A 12730-nucleotide genomic window follows, 5' to 3' on the forward strand; every position below is an offset into this window, starting at 1 on the left:
TATTTATTTTTGTAAGATTTGTTCTTAGTCCCGTTTGCGCCTGGCGCTTTAGTTGTTCTCACCCGGTCAGATACAAGATACACTTTGAGTGGCTGCCATCAAGCCGAGCCGTTTATATATACTCGCAGCCGAGCTAAGCTGAGCTGAGCTGAAAGAGCGCCGACAGAGGCAGTGGCAGTGGCAGTGGCAGAAGCGGAGGGCCGAGACGGAGACGGAGACGTCGACATCGTGCTAGGCACGAACAGCGGGGTGAGAAAGCGACAGAGAGAAAGAGACAAAGAGGGTACATATATATGTATATACATATATATATATCGAGATCGAGGACTGGACAACTTCTGCTATTTTTAGTCCAAAGTTCTAAGTCGGTACTAAAGTAGTAGTCAGCAGCAGTAGTAGAAGAAGTTGATAGTTGGTTCTTGGGCCCCTTTCACCATAAATAGACAACAAGAATTGTGTGTTCCTTCTTTAGCAATTTGTAAGTCTTCTTCCTTCCATGAAAGTTATTTATAGTCAGGATCAATGCATCGATGGATAGATGGATGGATCAATCGATCGATCGTTCGATCGTCGTCGCCGTCGTCGTCGTCGTCGTCGTCGGCTTTGATCGATTGGCCATAAGCATCCATTAAAAATGCCCAGACACGATTTTCAAATGGAGTTTCTTTTACTTTTCGATCAGAATCTTAATTGTGTGCTTTGCTTTGATGCTTTGGTCTTTGCCTGCCTGTGCCCAGGCAAAGGGTAAACTGGTTTGGTATCTTCTACTATTTTTACACCATTACCAGAGTCAGCAGCACCACCAGACCCAGCACCACCAGCCCCACCACCACCAGCAGCAGCAACATTAACATAATCAAAAAGAAAAATGGACAAAAAAAATGTATCTTTAAGTTTCCTTCGATCGTTCTAAGGATGATAATGATGGCATGATGATAAATGTGGCCCTTAAATGGGCTTTTCTTTTTATAGAATACAAAAATGAACACAAAAACAAAAAGAAAAAAACAATTGTCTGTATGTAGAATGTTTAAAATGGGATTTGACTTATTTGGTTAGAGGGTATGGAATGGAAAGTTTTCATACATAAAAAATTTAATGGATTAAAATCAAAACTCACATTTGCTCTTGAGATGGACAGAATCTAAATAATAAAACTTCTATTTTTAGACGATTTGGCAAAGAATTCGCAAGTTGCTCGAAGATTCTAAAGGACTCAAAGTTACTAGGTTGATTCTGCTCTTTTTTCAAATTATTCTTCCTCACTATCTTTTAAATTAGGCAACCCAAAAAAAAAAAAGAAAAGAAACGAAACGAAATGATAATAATAAAGATCATTTCGAAAAGGGCAGCTGCCGAAATGAACAAGCTACAAGATACACAAAAAAAGCTAAATTTGTATCTTTTATGTGCTGTACCCTATAAGTATGAGTTTAAGTATTGTATTGTGTATGCTTGTGTATACTATATATCCATATATATATATAAACTGTATCTGTATCTTCTTGATCCATTCAGTGGAAAGTTCTTGCTCACTTAAGCTTATCTTCTCATTGATGATGATGATGATCATGATGAGTACGAGACTCAATTTAGTTAGTTGATTGAGCAAGGGTGCAAGATGGCGATGGTCAGATAGATGCTTAAAGATAAAGAGACAGAGTGAAAGAGAGAGAGAGAGAGAGAGAGAGAGAGAGAGAGAGAGAGACAGTAGGGCAGGGTTAGTTAGTTAGTTGTGCGTTGGTTTTTCTGTATCATCATATAAATAACTATTCTTGGGCTTGTTGCTGGCTGCCATCTATTTCTAAGCAGCTTGACGACAACAACCAGAGGAAACTAAAACTGAGCTCAAATATTGACCCAATGCAAGATACACACAACATTCAAGATACACGATACATTTTCAATCGTATCAGCAAATGTCCATCTGTTTATTTATGAACTATGTATATACATTTGTATCGATGTATGTATGTACATATGTATGTATTTAGTTATTTTTGTTGATGTTTTTCGGGGTTTTATGAAGCTCGCCGCAATAAATGGATTAACGGATTTGTTTGCTTTCTTGTTTTCTATGGTCATCTGGGGCCCCTCTACCTGAGTTTTTGGTTGATAATGATGATGATGACACATCTGTATGTATATATGTATATGTACATATATATATCTATATGTATGTGTGTAGCTTTATGTATACCTGCTGTCCAGGTTCGTTTTATTGCTACTTGGAATTGAAAATTTTCATATGCAAAACCCGAGACCTGCAGCCTGTAATCAAAGACAACTCTGTCGACCCCGACGCTAGCGTCGTCGTCAGCGTCAACGTCAACGCAACGCAGCAATGAAAAATCTTTATTTGCAGCGCTGCGTATGAAGGTCGGCAGCGCGCTGCGTCCATAGACGCTAACGTTGACGTTGACGTTGACGTTGACGTTGACGTTGAAGTTGACGTTGAAGTTGACATCGCTGCCCAGGTAAACATACATATATCTCTCGTACTTAGATTCGCGTTTAGAAAAATCATGCATAATTGCAATTATTATTAAATTGCCCAATGATTTTTCATAGTTACTTAAGCAATAGAGTTAGAAATAATTACCGATCTATCAATTTTGACCATAAAAAAAAAAAACAAAAGGTGACTTAAGTATGAACAAAAACACGTTCTAATGTTTGCCAACCAAGATTAACCTAACAGATAACCCAGTCGAGACGAATCTTCTAGCTAAACATCTACATAAACTGGCCAACCTCCTTCCATGATTTAGCCTTACAGATGTAACTACCCTAATGAGATGCAATTTTGATATTATTCAAAGTCAAATAAGTAAAAAATATTAATTCAAACAATTAGCAATGAAAGTGCTCAAATCAAAAAAAAAAAAGACTTTTAAAAAGTTAATCTTAAGACATGAGACCCTTCAAAGGTTCTTATAATCTGAGTCTTTAAATTCAGGGAAAAAATTCATTTAGTCATCTCGCCCGAAGCACTTTAGCGCACCTATCGTTCAAATTTTCGTAAACTCGACTATTTGTACTCTGATTTTTAAGAAATTTGTTAAACTGCATTCTATAAAAACACAGTAATCATAGTATTAATTATAAAATGGATATCATCGATTTTTTAATAGTTTTTGTACCCTTTTAAATTAGAATTTAGCATTGATTTAGACTATTTCTTTCGTAGGACATGCACTTAGCTTAATACAGATTTATTTTTCTAATTTGAATTGACATTTATGGTATTTATTTCGAGTTAATTTGCCATAATTTTCATTTGGAGAGACTCATGCATAAAAGATTTTCATATGAATTAGGCAGTGAAAATTAGGAAAAAAGAAAATAGTCAATATGTATGTATGTAAATTTATGTATATGTTCTTGATCAGCATTACCGACTGCCATGATTTATTAGACAATCGGATTAATATAAATTAGTAGGAAATAATTTACTTGATTTATGCAAAAGAGAAAGTTCAAAGTTTCTAAAGAAGAAAAGGAACAAATTGATATAAAGTATATGAAAATTTTGTCTTATGCTTCGTATATACACAAGTATATGTATGAATGTATGGATGTGTTAGATAGAAACCTTTCACTTCTACCTATCCATGAGGTTTTCATTAGTTCTGTCGTCTGCAATTAAATTGCATCATCTAAAAATAGTCTCTATCTCGTTTCCTTTTTGACCAGTCCCCTATAAAGGTGTTACCCAAGTTAGAAGAAGAGAAACAAGTATAAAAAAAGTGACTAGACATATAAATATACCTATGTATATACATTTTTTCTTCTTCTTAGTATGTATATACACAAGTAAAAGACCAAGCCAAGCGTAAAACAATGAGAAGGGCAAAAGACAACGACGACGACGACGACGACAGCGACAGAAGACAACAAGAAGAATATAAAAAGGAAGGAAGACAACGATGACCACGAAGAAGACGACGACGAAGACGGCGGACCAAATCAAATGCAAGTTTTTGATTGTGGAAAATTGCCTGGGCCAAGTTAGTTGTCGGCGCAATTGGTTTGAACTGGAACTAAACCTTTACTTGGACTGAACTGGACTCGCCTCGACTCGACTCTGGAGTGGAGTGGAGTAGAGTGATATGGAGTGCATGTGCAGTGGCAGTGCAGGGCAAGGGAGAGGAGAGCAAGATCATTCTTTGCTATTTGCCCAATGCACACTTGTCCAAGTGGCTGGGGGCAGAGTTAATGGTGGTCAGCCCCTCCCCAGGCCTCCGCTTCCAAAGGCGGGATCCTTTTTCATGCGCATAAATATTTGCAGAAGAGTCGCCTTGAATTGCCTCGTTTCGGTTCTTGGCCAAAGCAATAAGTTTTCAGCGGCATCGTTTACTTAGCCCCAGCAAGAGAGACAGAGCCAATGTGAGATCTCTCTCCCTCCCTCTCTCTCAGTCCCTCAGTCTGTCTCTCTGTCTTACTGTTGCATTCTCTGTGGAAGTGGAAGTGAAAGAGTGGTGTAATCATTGGTTAGCCTCGTTGGGTTGGGGTGGGGTATTACAGGTGTGTGTGCGTCTGTGTGTGTGTGTGTGTGTGCTATCATATAAAATGTGCGCATGCGTTGCAATCAACATCATTGTCGTAGTCGTCAACGTCATTATCATCATTGCCATTATCACGATCATAATCATCGTTATCCATGTTGGAAAAAAAGAACCAAAACGTCATTACACTAGCCTACAAGTGTTTTGCACAAAAACAGGCCTTGCTCTATTCAAAATTCTACATTTTGCTATAACTTTGGCCATTTCCATTAAATATTTCAAAATTCATATACCCTTGCGAGAGTTCAATTTTATTATATGTTATAGTAAGCCGATTTTGTTAAAATTTAGCAGGCTTATTACATATTTTACTAATCTTTTCATTGCCAATTTTGATTCAGCTAATCCGATTAATAATCCAAATAATTTCATTTAACTTGGCACCGACTTTTAGATGTGACAAAGTCAAAACTTTACTTTTCATATTTCTATATTTATGATAGAGTTGATAGCGATTTGACTAAGGTAAGATCTGTATATTGAAATACACATGCTTATTATTTCATCGTGCAGAACATATGTTATATATTTCTATATCTTTTTATCCGAAATCGATTCAAAGGGTACAAAAAGTTGTATTGAAATTCGTTTATTGCTTTTTTGTTTGGCTGTCTAGTGTTATTAACATAGTTGATTGCTGTCTGCAACATGCATAAAGACCATGGATACACGCACACACACACACACACACACACACACACACACACACACACACACACACACACAATCACACACTTGCTAGCCAGTATGCTGGACAATGCCTAGACCAAAGCAACAGCCTCAACATCTTCTGGCCATCCAGTCCATCCAGTCATGTCCAAGTCAAAGCTCTTCTTGTATCTTATGGGATGCGCCTCATACATAACTCTTTGTTATTGGCCTTGAATTGTCCTAAGCACGGAAAAGAGGTCATTGTCGCATAATATGCGCAGTGGCAACGCAGTGGCGGACAGTGGCCAATGCATTGGCCAGTGTCCAGTCCATCGAGTTGGAGCCAAGCCAAGCCAAGCCATGTCCATGGGTGGAACTAAAAACTCTGTATAATTTTTTGTTGTTACTCTTCTTGCTCTTGCCTTAGCCTCAGTCTCAGTCTCTGTCTCAGCCTCTTTACTTTCCTGTGCTAGACTTTAGTGTAAGTTTCCTCTTTTGCCATTTTTTGCAATTTGTAATTAAAGTCCTCACGCATCTTAATGTCTGTAATTGAAATTTGCATTTGCTACAGCAGCTTGTTGTTGTTGTTGTTTGTCGTCGTCATTTGGCTATATAGCTATGGCAAGCCGGTTCGAAAATTGTGTTTCTATCTATATAGAACCCCTAGAGGGAACTGCCTGCATCTGTCTTATCATTGCGCCATCATCAGCTGAATCTGATTAAATTAAATAGAAGCAGCAGGTACTTAGTAGGTACTTAAACGCAATGCCAATTTAGTCGTTTCATTTTTTCCAACCCACACAAAAATTAAGAAGACTTGCAACTAGAATATGATAACTATTAGAGGTATTTTTGAATTGTTTCAAAACAATTCAACAATTTGAAATAATTTCAAATTAGCTTATTATTATTATTTCAATTTAAAGCCTAATGGGCTTTTGCTTTAGTTGTTCTATCAGAAGACTTGGCATAAACAACTTGCGAATTATAAGCGAATGAAACGAAAGAAGCAAACAAAATATTTCAATAATACTACCGCCACCTTTTTCTTTCCAGTTTAGAAACTAATTGGAAGATCCTTCAAGTCTACTGAATTTTAGGTGATTATTTGGGAGGAAAAGGTAAAGAAGAGTAATGCAAATTTTTCGCAATTCTAGAATATATTTCAAATCGAAACTGTTCAAGAAACAATATACCAAATATATATAACTCAGACTAATTTGATTTGAATTAGTAAAAAGAAAGGGTAGTGGGAATTAAAGTCAATAAATTCGTTTTCTTTATTAGATAGATAGAAATTGGCTACTGTTGATGCCTTTTGGCATTTGTAACTTGTTGATATTATGAATTTCCGAAGAATTACTTGAGTAACTAAGTTAATTATTTAGTTAGCTAACTAAACGAGAATGTGAAAGTGATTTGATAATTTCGATTGCCAAGAGCACTTTCACCACTATGATCGTCATCGTCATTGTTATGATCAATAATCGATTTCAATTCAAGGTTGTGGGATGCACAATCGTGTGTACTTTTCCAACAGATGATATGATAAATCCATAGTTTATATATATATACACAATTTATATATATATATATATATATATCGAGATGAACCTAGTTGAGAGATTTCGAAAGCTTTGACCTGCATTTGGTTGAACGAATTAAGCTTAATCAATGCGAATGCCGAGCGAGAGAGACAAGTTGACAAAGTGAAATAGTTTTTTTTTTGTATTTATTTTTTTCTATTTCGATTTAAATTAAATCACTGGGGGTGTCGACATTGGGGTGGGGGTGGGGGTGGGAGGACGGGCATGTTTTAGGTGCCACCGCCAGCGCCACCTTCCTGGTTCGTTGATTCGAAAACAAGTTGCGAAATGCTGCCAACGAGCACATCTTTACACTGAGAGAAATCTAATCGATAATTGGCATATAAACAGAAACTGTTACATTCTTAAATTAAACGATCTAAAAAAATTAAAAAAGGAGTAAATTCTAAGCTCCTTGGTTAACCTTTTCAAAATTTCGTTTCGTTAAACAAACATTTTTCTCTATGTAGAGGAGAGCTTAGCGCTAAGCTTCCCGTTGATTGTTGATAATATTTATTATGTATTGTTATTAACTATTTGTCACTTGAGAAAATCAATTGCAGGCACGTGAGAGTCATATGGAGAACTGAATATGTAATCCAGCTAAGAAATCCATCAAATTGTGTGTGTGTGTGTAGAATGATTCTCTGACCCTGGCCCAGTCTTTGGCTATTAACTTTGGTCACATTTGGCTACCTGTTCTGGGGAGGGTCTGCTGTGTTTCTTTTCTTGTGTTCGTTTTTTTTGTTTTATGATCTCTCAAAGTTCGTCGGCTCCTTCTCCTACTTGACCAATTAACCGCCGCCGTCCATCAATCTGTTCTTGTTGCTGTTTTTTGAATTTTTTTTATTAACTGATTCTGCGTGATTATTATTATGATACATACATATGTATATATATGTATATATATTTTGTTTCTATTTCCTAGAAAATTAATGTCCAGAGTTAATTGTCTTAATCTATGCACAGTCAGTCAGTCAGACGATGTCAGTCAGACGTAGACACACGAAAAATATAATAATAAAAACAATCTGCAAAGATTAAGTTATGGCCATAAAGCAATATTTCTTTGTTATGTCGCCGACAATCCCCGCCTCCTGCAAACTCCTGCTCCTGCCCCCATCCCACCAACACTCTCTAGATCCTATACCATTTTGTGTATGCAATATTATCATAAGCAAAACAAATGTGAGTTCTTTAAAAACTAGAAAGTACGCCTCTCTTTGGCATGATCCGTCCCTGTCTTTTTCCTGTTTAATATCTCGAAACAAATTTGATAGCAATCAGTTTGTTGACCTTATTTTCAAATCTACATTTAGCTACAATATAATATCGATAAAATTTCCATATGTTTATAGCGACTGACAGACAGACAAATAGATAGACGGATAGACAAAGGGAAGACGAGGCAGCACGTGTCAAAAACTAAAATTCTAAAGAAAAGATGCAGCATCGGTCGACAACTTTTGTTGTATCTCTTAGTTGGCCCATTAAACGCAGATAGTTAAACAAAATGAACCGTTTCAAATGTTGCTTTATTTTTTTTTATGGACTGCCAGATTTAAAGTTTGAAGTTCAAGTTTGTTTCACCGACTTTCGGTTATACTTTTGGTATAGAAAATTACTAACAAAGTAAATCAAATTTATCTAATTGATGACAGATCACAAACATGTATCATATTAATCATGAACCGAAGCCGAGAACTTGTCATAATTCTACAAAACATTAGCAAAATTCATGATCAGACACAAACACACGCACAATCAACGTATTTGGGTTTTTGTTTAGCAAAAAGAGAAGAGAATAACAAACAAATATCTATATAATATAAAACTGAATCATCATATTGTACGAATCGTATGCGTAGTAGATGTTGGCATATATCATATTAAATTAAAAATCCAAATAAATGAAAACGTCATAGCGAACAGAGCGAGAAAAGTGATAGAATTGAGTGAACAAGGGCATCAACAAAATGCACGGCTCAACGAATTTGCCCTGAAATTTATGAATATTTTTTATATTTTTTTATTATTATTATTATTATTTATTTTGCAGCTAGAGATAATTATAAAATATATATATATCTAAGTATGTGTACGAATAATCATGATGGGAACAGCAAATGGATGGACATGGGGCATGGGGCATAAGCCCCCATAAGGGGGGCATGGGGCATTAGGGGATGAGTCTCATCTGAGCCTCAGCCTCCGATTCAGAGATTCAGAGTCAGAGTCAGCCAGTCAGCCAGTCAGAAAGCCAAAGCTCTTCTATGAACGAACGCTAATGCATGCAAATTGAATTCAATTAGCGGTCGACTACTTTAAAAATAGTAAGTAATAGAAAAAAACCAAATACAACACACACTGTGACAAACAGAGAGGGGTGCAAGGGGAGGGACCTGGTGGGGTGGCGCGAGGGAAACAGAAACTAAACTAAACTCAGGGGGATTGTTGTGAAATGTTGTCACATTGTATGCAAAGTAGATTATAGCTGACAAACTGACTAGTCAATCAGAGTAGCTTATACTACTACTACTACTACTACTATTATTGCTACTACTATTTATTTCTACTAATATCAAAGTCAATGTGGAATGAATGCCTAAAGTTAATTTATGCAAATTTTTGGAATTTCATTTGCTCAATGATGCCAATGAATGATGAATAGAGTCTAGACTCTAGTAAAAATGCAACCAATTCTCTGCCCCCAACATATTATTCTATTTCTCTGTCTCTCTCTCTCTCTCTCTGGTCTTTAATTATGATTGCTCCTGCACTTGGCCAATGTGCGATGGAAATGCACGCACTTGAACTTTATGCAAATTCATTGTGTGTGCGTGTGAGTGAATTTGCGGAAGGGGTAATAGACACACGAGCAGAGAGTGATGCATCATGGGAGAAAACTCAACTGTGTTCATGTTTCTATATGCTTGTGGGTGGACTAAATGAGATTCCCTATTAATTTCATAGTTCATCATTTATTCTATAAGAGTAACATTTTTTACATGTCATTTGTTCATTTAGATTTCGTGTTCTCTTGTTTACCTATCCTCTTACCTTGCAACTGTTATTAACATGATCTGTTAACTGTTTCCTTAATGTTTATGTGTTGCCTAAAAGTATGCCAAAAAATATTGCATACACGTTCTATAGTCTTATACTAAATACATATAAATGATTAATTTCTTTGTCATAACTGTCTGAAGCTGTTTCTTTCTATCCTCATTAGCAATTTGTTTTCATAAGCATTTCAAACCTTTATACTTTAGCTAAAATAGAATGTTTTGTTTATGTAGAAAATGAAAGGTAGTAAATAAAGTTGCCATAAATCCGATGTGATCAGATCATAAATACTATTAAGATTAGGTTATGTAAAACCGCTGGATGGAACAGCCTCCGTCCCACTTACTTTACGGGCTCCGTAATTGGTTTTCTAAGAAAATCTTAATTATTATAGTAAAAACAGATAACGTAGGTGCATAGAATGTACAGAGACTTTATTTTCTTTTTTGGCCAAACATTCGGCTCAACTGACATCCTTAAGGAATTCCCGTGGAGTCCCAGATTCGTTAAACCAACATTGGACAATAATTTCTCATAAATTTTAAGCTTTTACCCTTCATCATGTTTATTTTGAGCTTCATAAAGGCTTTAGTATTGAAAAACTTAACTTTTTTTGTTTTGTTTTTTTTAGTCAATATGTTTTTATAGTAACTACTTATTAATAGAATCGACAAGTTTTCTATCAATTGGAACTACAATTTTTATAGGTAATATTTTGTTAAAGAAAAACTGTAAGAAAATTTCTTATCTTAGATGTCATTCTGCAAATTTGTTATCTGTGCTCTTACGAGACAGTAATAAATTAAAACAATTTTTGGAAACTATTTGGTACAAATGTTGTAGTTTAACCAAAAGTCTACTATGGATAAATTAAGAAGCAAGAATTAAAAAAACAAAGCAAATGTCTGATTCATGATATTTGCCATATCGACTTTGCCTATATTTCAATCATTAAATATAATGAAATTTTGGCAATAACAATTTATTGCTCTAGGTGCTTTTTGTGGGCAAGAATATTTGAATTTCTTTCTTACTCAACAATTTTTAATTATTTATGTGCCCCACAGTGCCCCAATATAAAACGATATTTGCTACGCCAGCAAGAGAGAAACCAACGCAATGCCAGCTCCAACATGGCTAGCGATGGTGGTGGTAGCGAATGCCTCTCGAATGCTCCCTCCATAGCCCAGATCAATGGTTGCCTGCTAGACAGTGATAGCAGCGACAGGGATGATGATTTCTTGCCAGAGTCCGTGGGCAGTCTCAGCCATGAGGGTCAGGATGTGTTGCGTCGCCTCTTGGCCATTGGGCCACGGGAACGCATACGCAGTGTGATGCAATTGCAGAGAATAGCCCTGTACAAGGACTACCAACTGGATGCCAAGCGAATGCTAAAGGTGCTAAATGAATGGACTCTCTAGAATGTGAAATGTTATCTCAATAGAAATATATTTTCATTTCAGTTATCCCCTCAAGAGATTATACGACGCGATGGTATACGGATCTATGAGGATAATCAGTTCGAACAATGTTCCAGCGAGCTGGCCACCAAAGCATTCCACAACTTTTAGTGCCAAGAACAAAGAATGAAATAATTAAGCCATATGAACGAATCGATTGCCATTCGAAACATTTATTTTGTCGTTGTACTCCCTCCTCCCAAGTTAGCTAATATATAACATATTTAATATGATTTTGGAATAAATAAAATTAGTTGAAAATGTGTGTTAATTGAATGTGAAAATAAAGCTTTGAACTAACTGACTGGTGAATTGTTAATTAATTACTAAAGAAAAGAAATGTACTCTCGAGTTAGTTTAGAGCACGTGGATCACTTCGGCTCAAGTACTTCCTGAGAACTGGGTACATCGTCTCGTATGGTATCTGGCAGAAAAGTACCTACTCACCTATATATGTATATATACATATAAATGTGATCATTTCGCCGAAGTGGTAGTCCGATAAGCTTGTGTAAGTCATCCCAGAGCCTATAAATAATTTGCCAATAAGAAATAACAATGTACAATATACACATACCAAATTGACGGCATATAATAAAGAGAATTGATAATAGACAAAAACAATAACAAAAAAAAATATCGCTACCAACGAAAGATAATAGATAATAATACAATTCACATTGCCTTCACTTTCGTTAATGGTATAAAACTGTCAACCATTTGGCATAGCCAGCATATTAAGCAAATTTAACTCGAAGCCAAAATATGAAGTTGCTGCAATTCGTACTCGTCTTCTCGGGCATTTTGGCCCTTGGCTATGCCGCAAATGCCACCTGGGGTAGCAAGCTATCGAATAGCGTGTTGTTGAACACCCAGAATGTGACATTGTATAAGAAGAACAACGACTACCAGAGCTCCACCATTTCGTTCCCCACAAGCGTGAGTGTTTTTAAATGTGAAACAAGTCGATGACATTTTACTGAATTTCACCTTTCGATTTGTTTAATAGGGATCGGTTAATACCAAGACCATTACATACATCACTGTTACGGATCGTTTTACCAACAGTTCGGGTCCCACTTCCACTTTGTGGACTGGCGGAGTTGGCTTCACCTTCGCCACCATCAATGTGAAGAGCCAATACGCTCAAGGCATCAATGTGACCGCCCAATTCTGGGGATAAACATGACCAGGAAAAATGAGTTTTACCAACGGAAATTGCAACAGAAAAGATTAATAATAAATACCCATTGTCCATATCATCAAAGTGTCACTTAAGTATTTCAAGTTATTAATTATTGGGCTACTGAGAGTGTTAAGTGCTGATATTACCCTTATCTAAATAGTCGGTTGTTTGCTTCTAAAATTTGAAAACCACGAATAAGAGAAACAAACTAAA

General features: G+C 36.2%; 2 protein-coding genes across 2 annotated transcripts in view; both read left to right on the forward strand.

Annotated features, from left to right (window-relative positions):
* The window catches only part of LOC6648729 (serine/threonine-protein kinase S6KL), a 28092-nt gene extending 16457 nt beyond the window's left edge, over window positions 1-11635 (forward strand). The window contains exons 8-9 of the mRNA XM_023179467.1: window positions 10939-11268; window positions 11335-11635. Of these exons, the coding sequence (XP_023035235.1) occupies window positions 10939-11268; window positions 11335-11442 (438 nt within the window). The 3' untranslated portion in view covers window positions 11443-11635. The remainder of the gene's footprint in view (window positions 1-10938; window positions 11269-11334) is intronic.
* A 444-nt stretch (window positions 11636-12079) lies between these two features.
* LOC6648731 lies at window positions 12080-12598 on the forward strand. The gene is made up of 2 exons (XM_002071798.4): window positions 12080-12270; window positions 12341-12598. Exons 1-2 carry the CDS (start codon window positions 12097-12099, stop codon window positions 12512-12514), a joined length of 348 nt encoding a protein of 115 aa, XP_002071834.1. The 5' UTR covers window positions 12080-12096; the 3' UTR covers window positions 12515-12598.
* The last annotated feature ends 132 nt before the right edge of the window (window positions 12599-12730 follow it).

Source organism: Drosophila willistoni (assembly GCF_018902025.1).
Source record: "Drosophila willistoni isolate 14030-0811.24 chromosome XL unlocalized genomic scaffold, UCI_dwil_1.1 Seg141, whole genome shotgun sequence".
NCBI lineage: Eukaryota > Metazoa > Arthropoda > Insecta > Diptera > Drosophilidae > Drosophila > Drosophila willistoni.

What these genes read in the sequence shown, in the direction of transcription:
- LOC6648731 (XM_002071798.4), top strand. Translation starts at nt 12,097, where the DNA reads ATGAAGTTGCTGCAATTCGTACTCGTCTTCTCGGGCATTTTGGCCCTT. An exon ending in CCATTTCGTTCCCCACAAGC is followed by an intron (nt 12,271 to 12,340) that starts GTGAGTGTTTTT and finishes TTTGTTTAATAG; the next exon opens with GGATCGGTTAATACCAAGAC.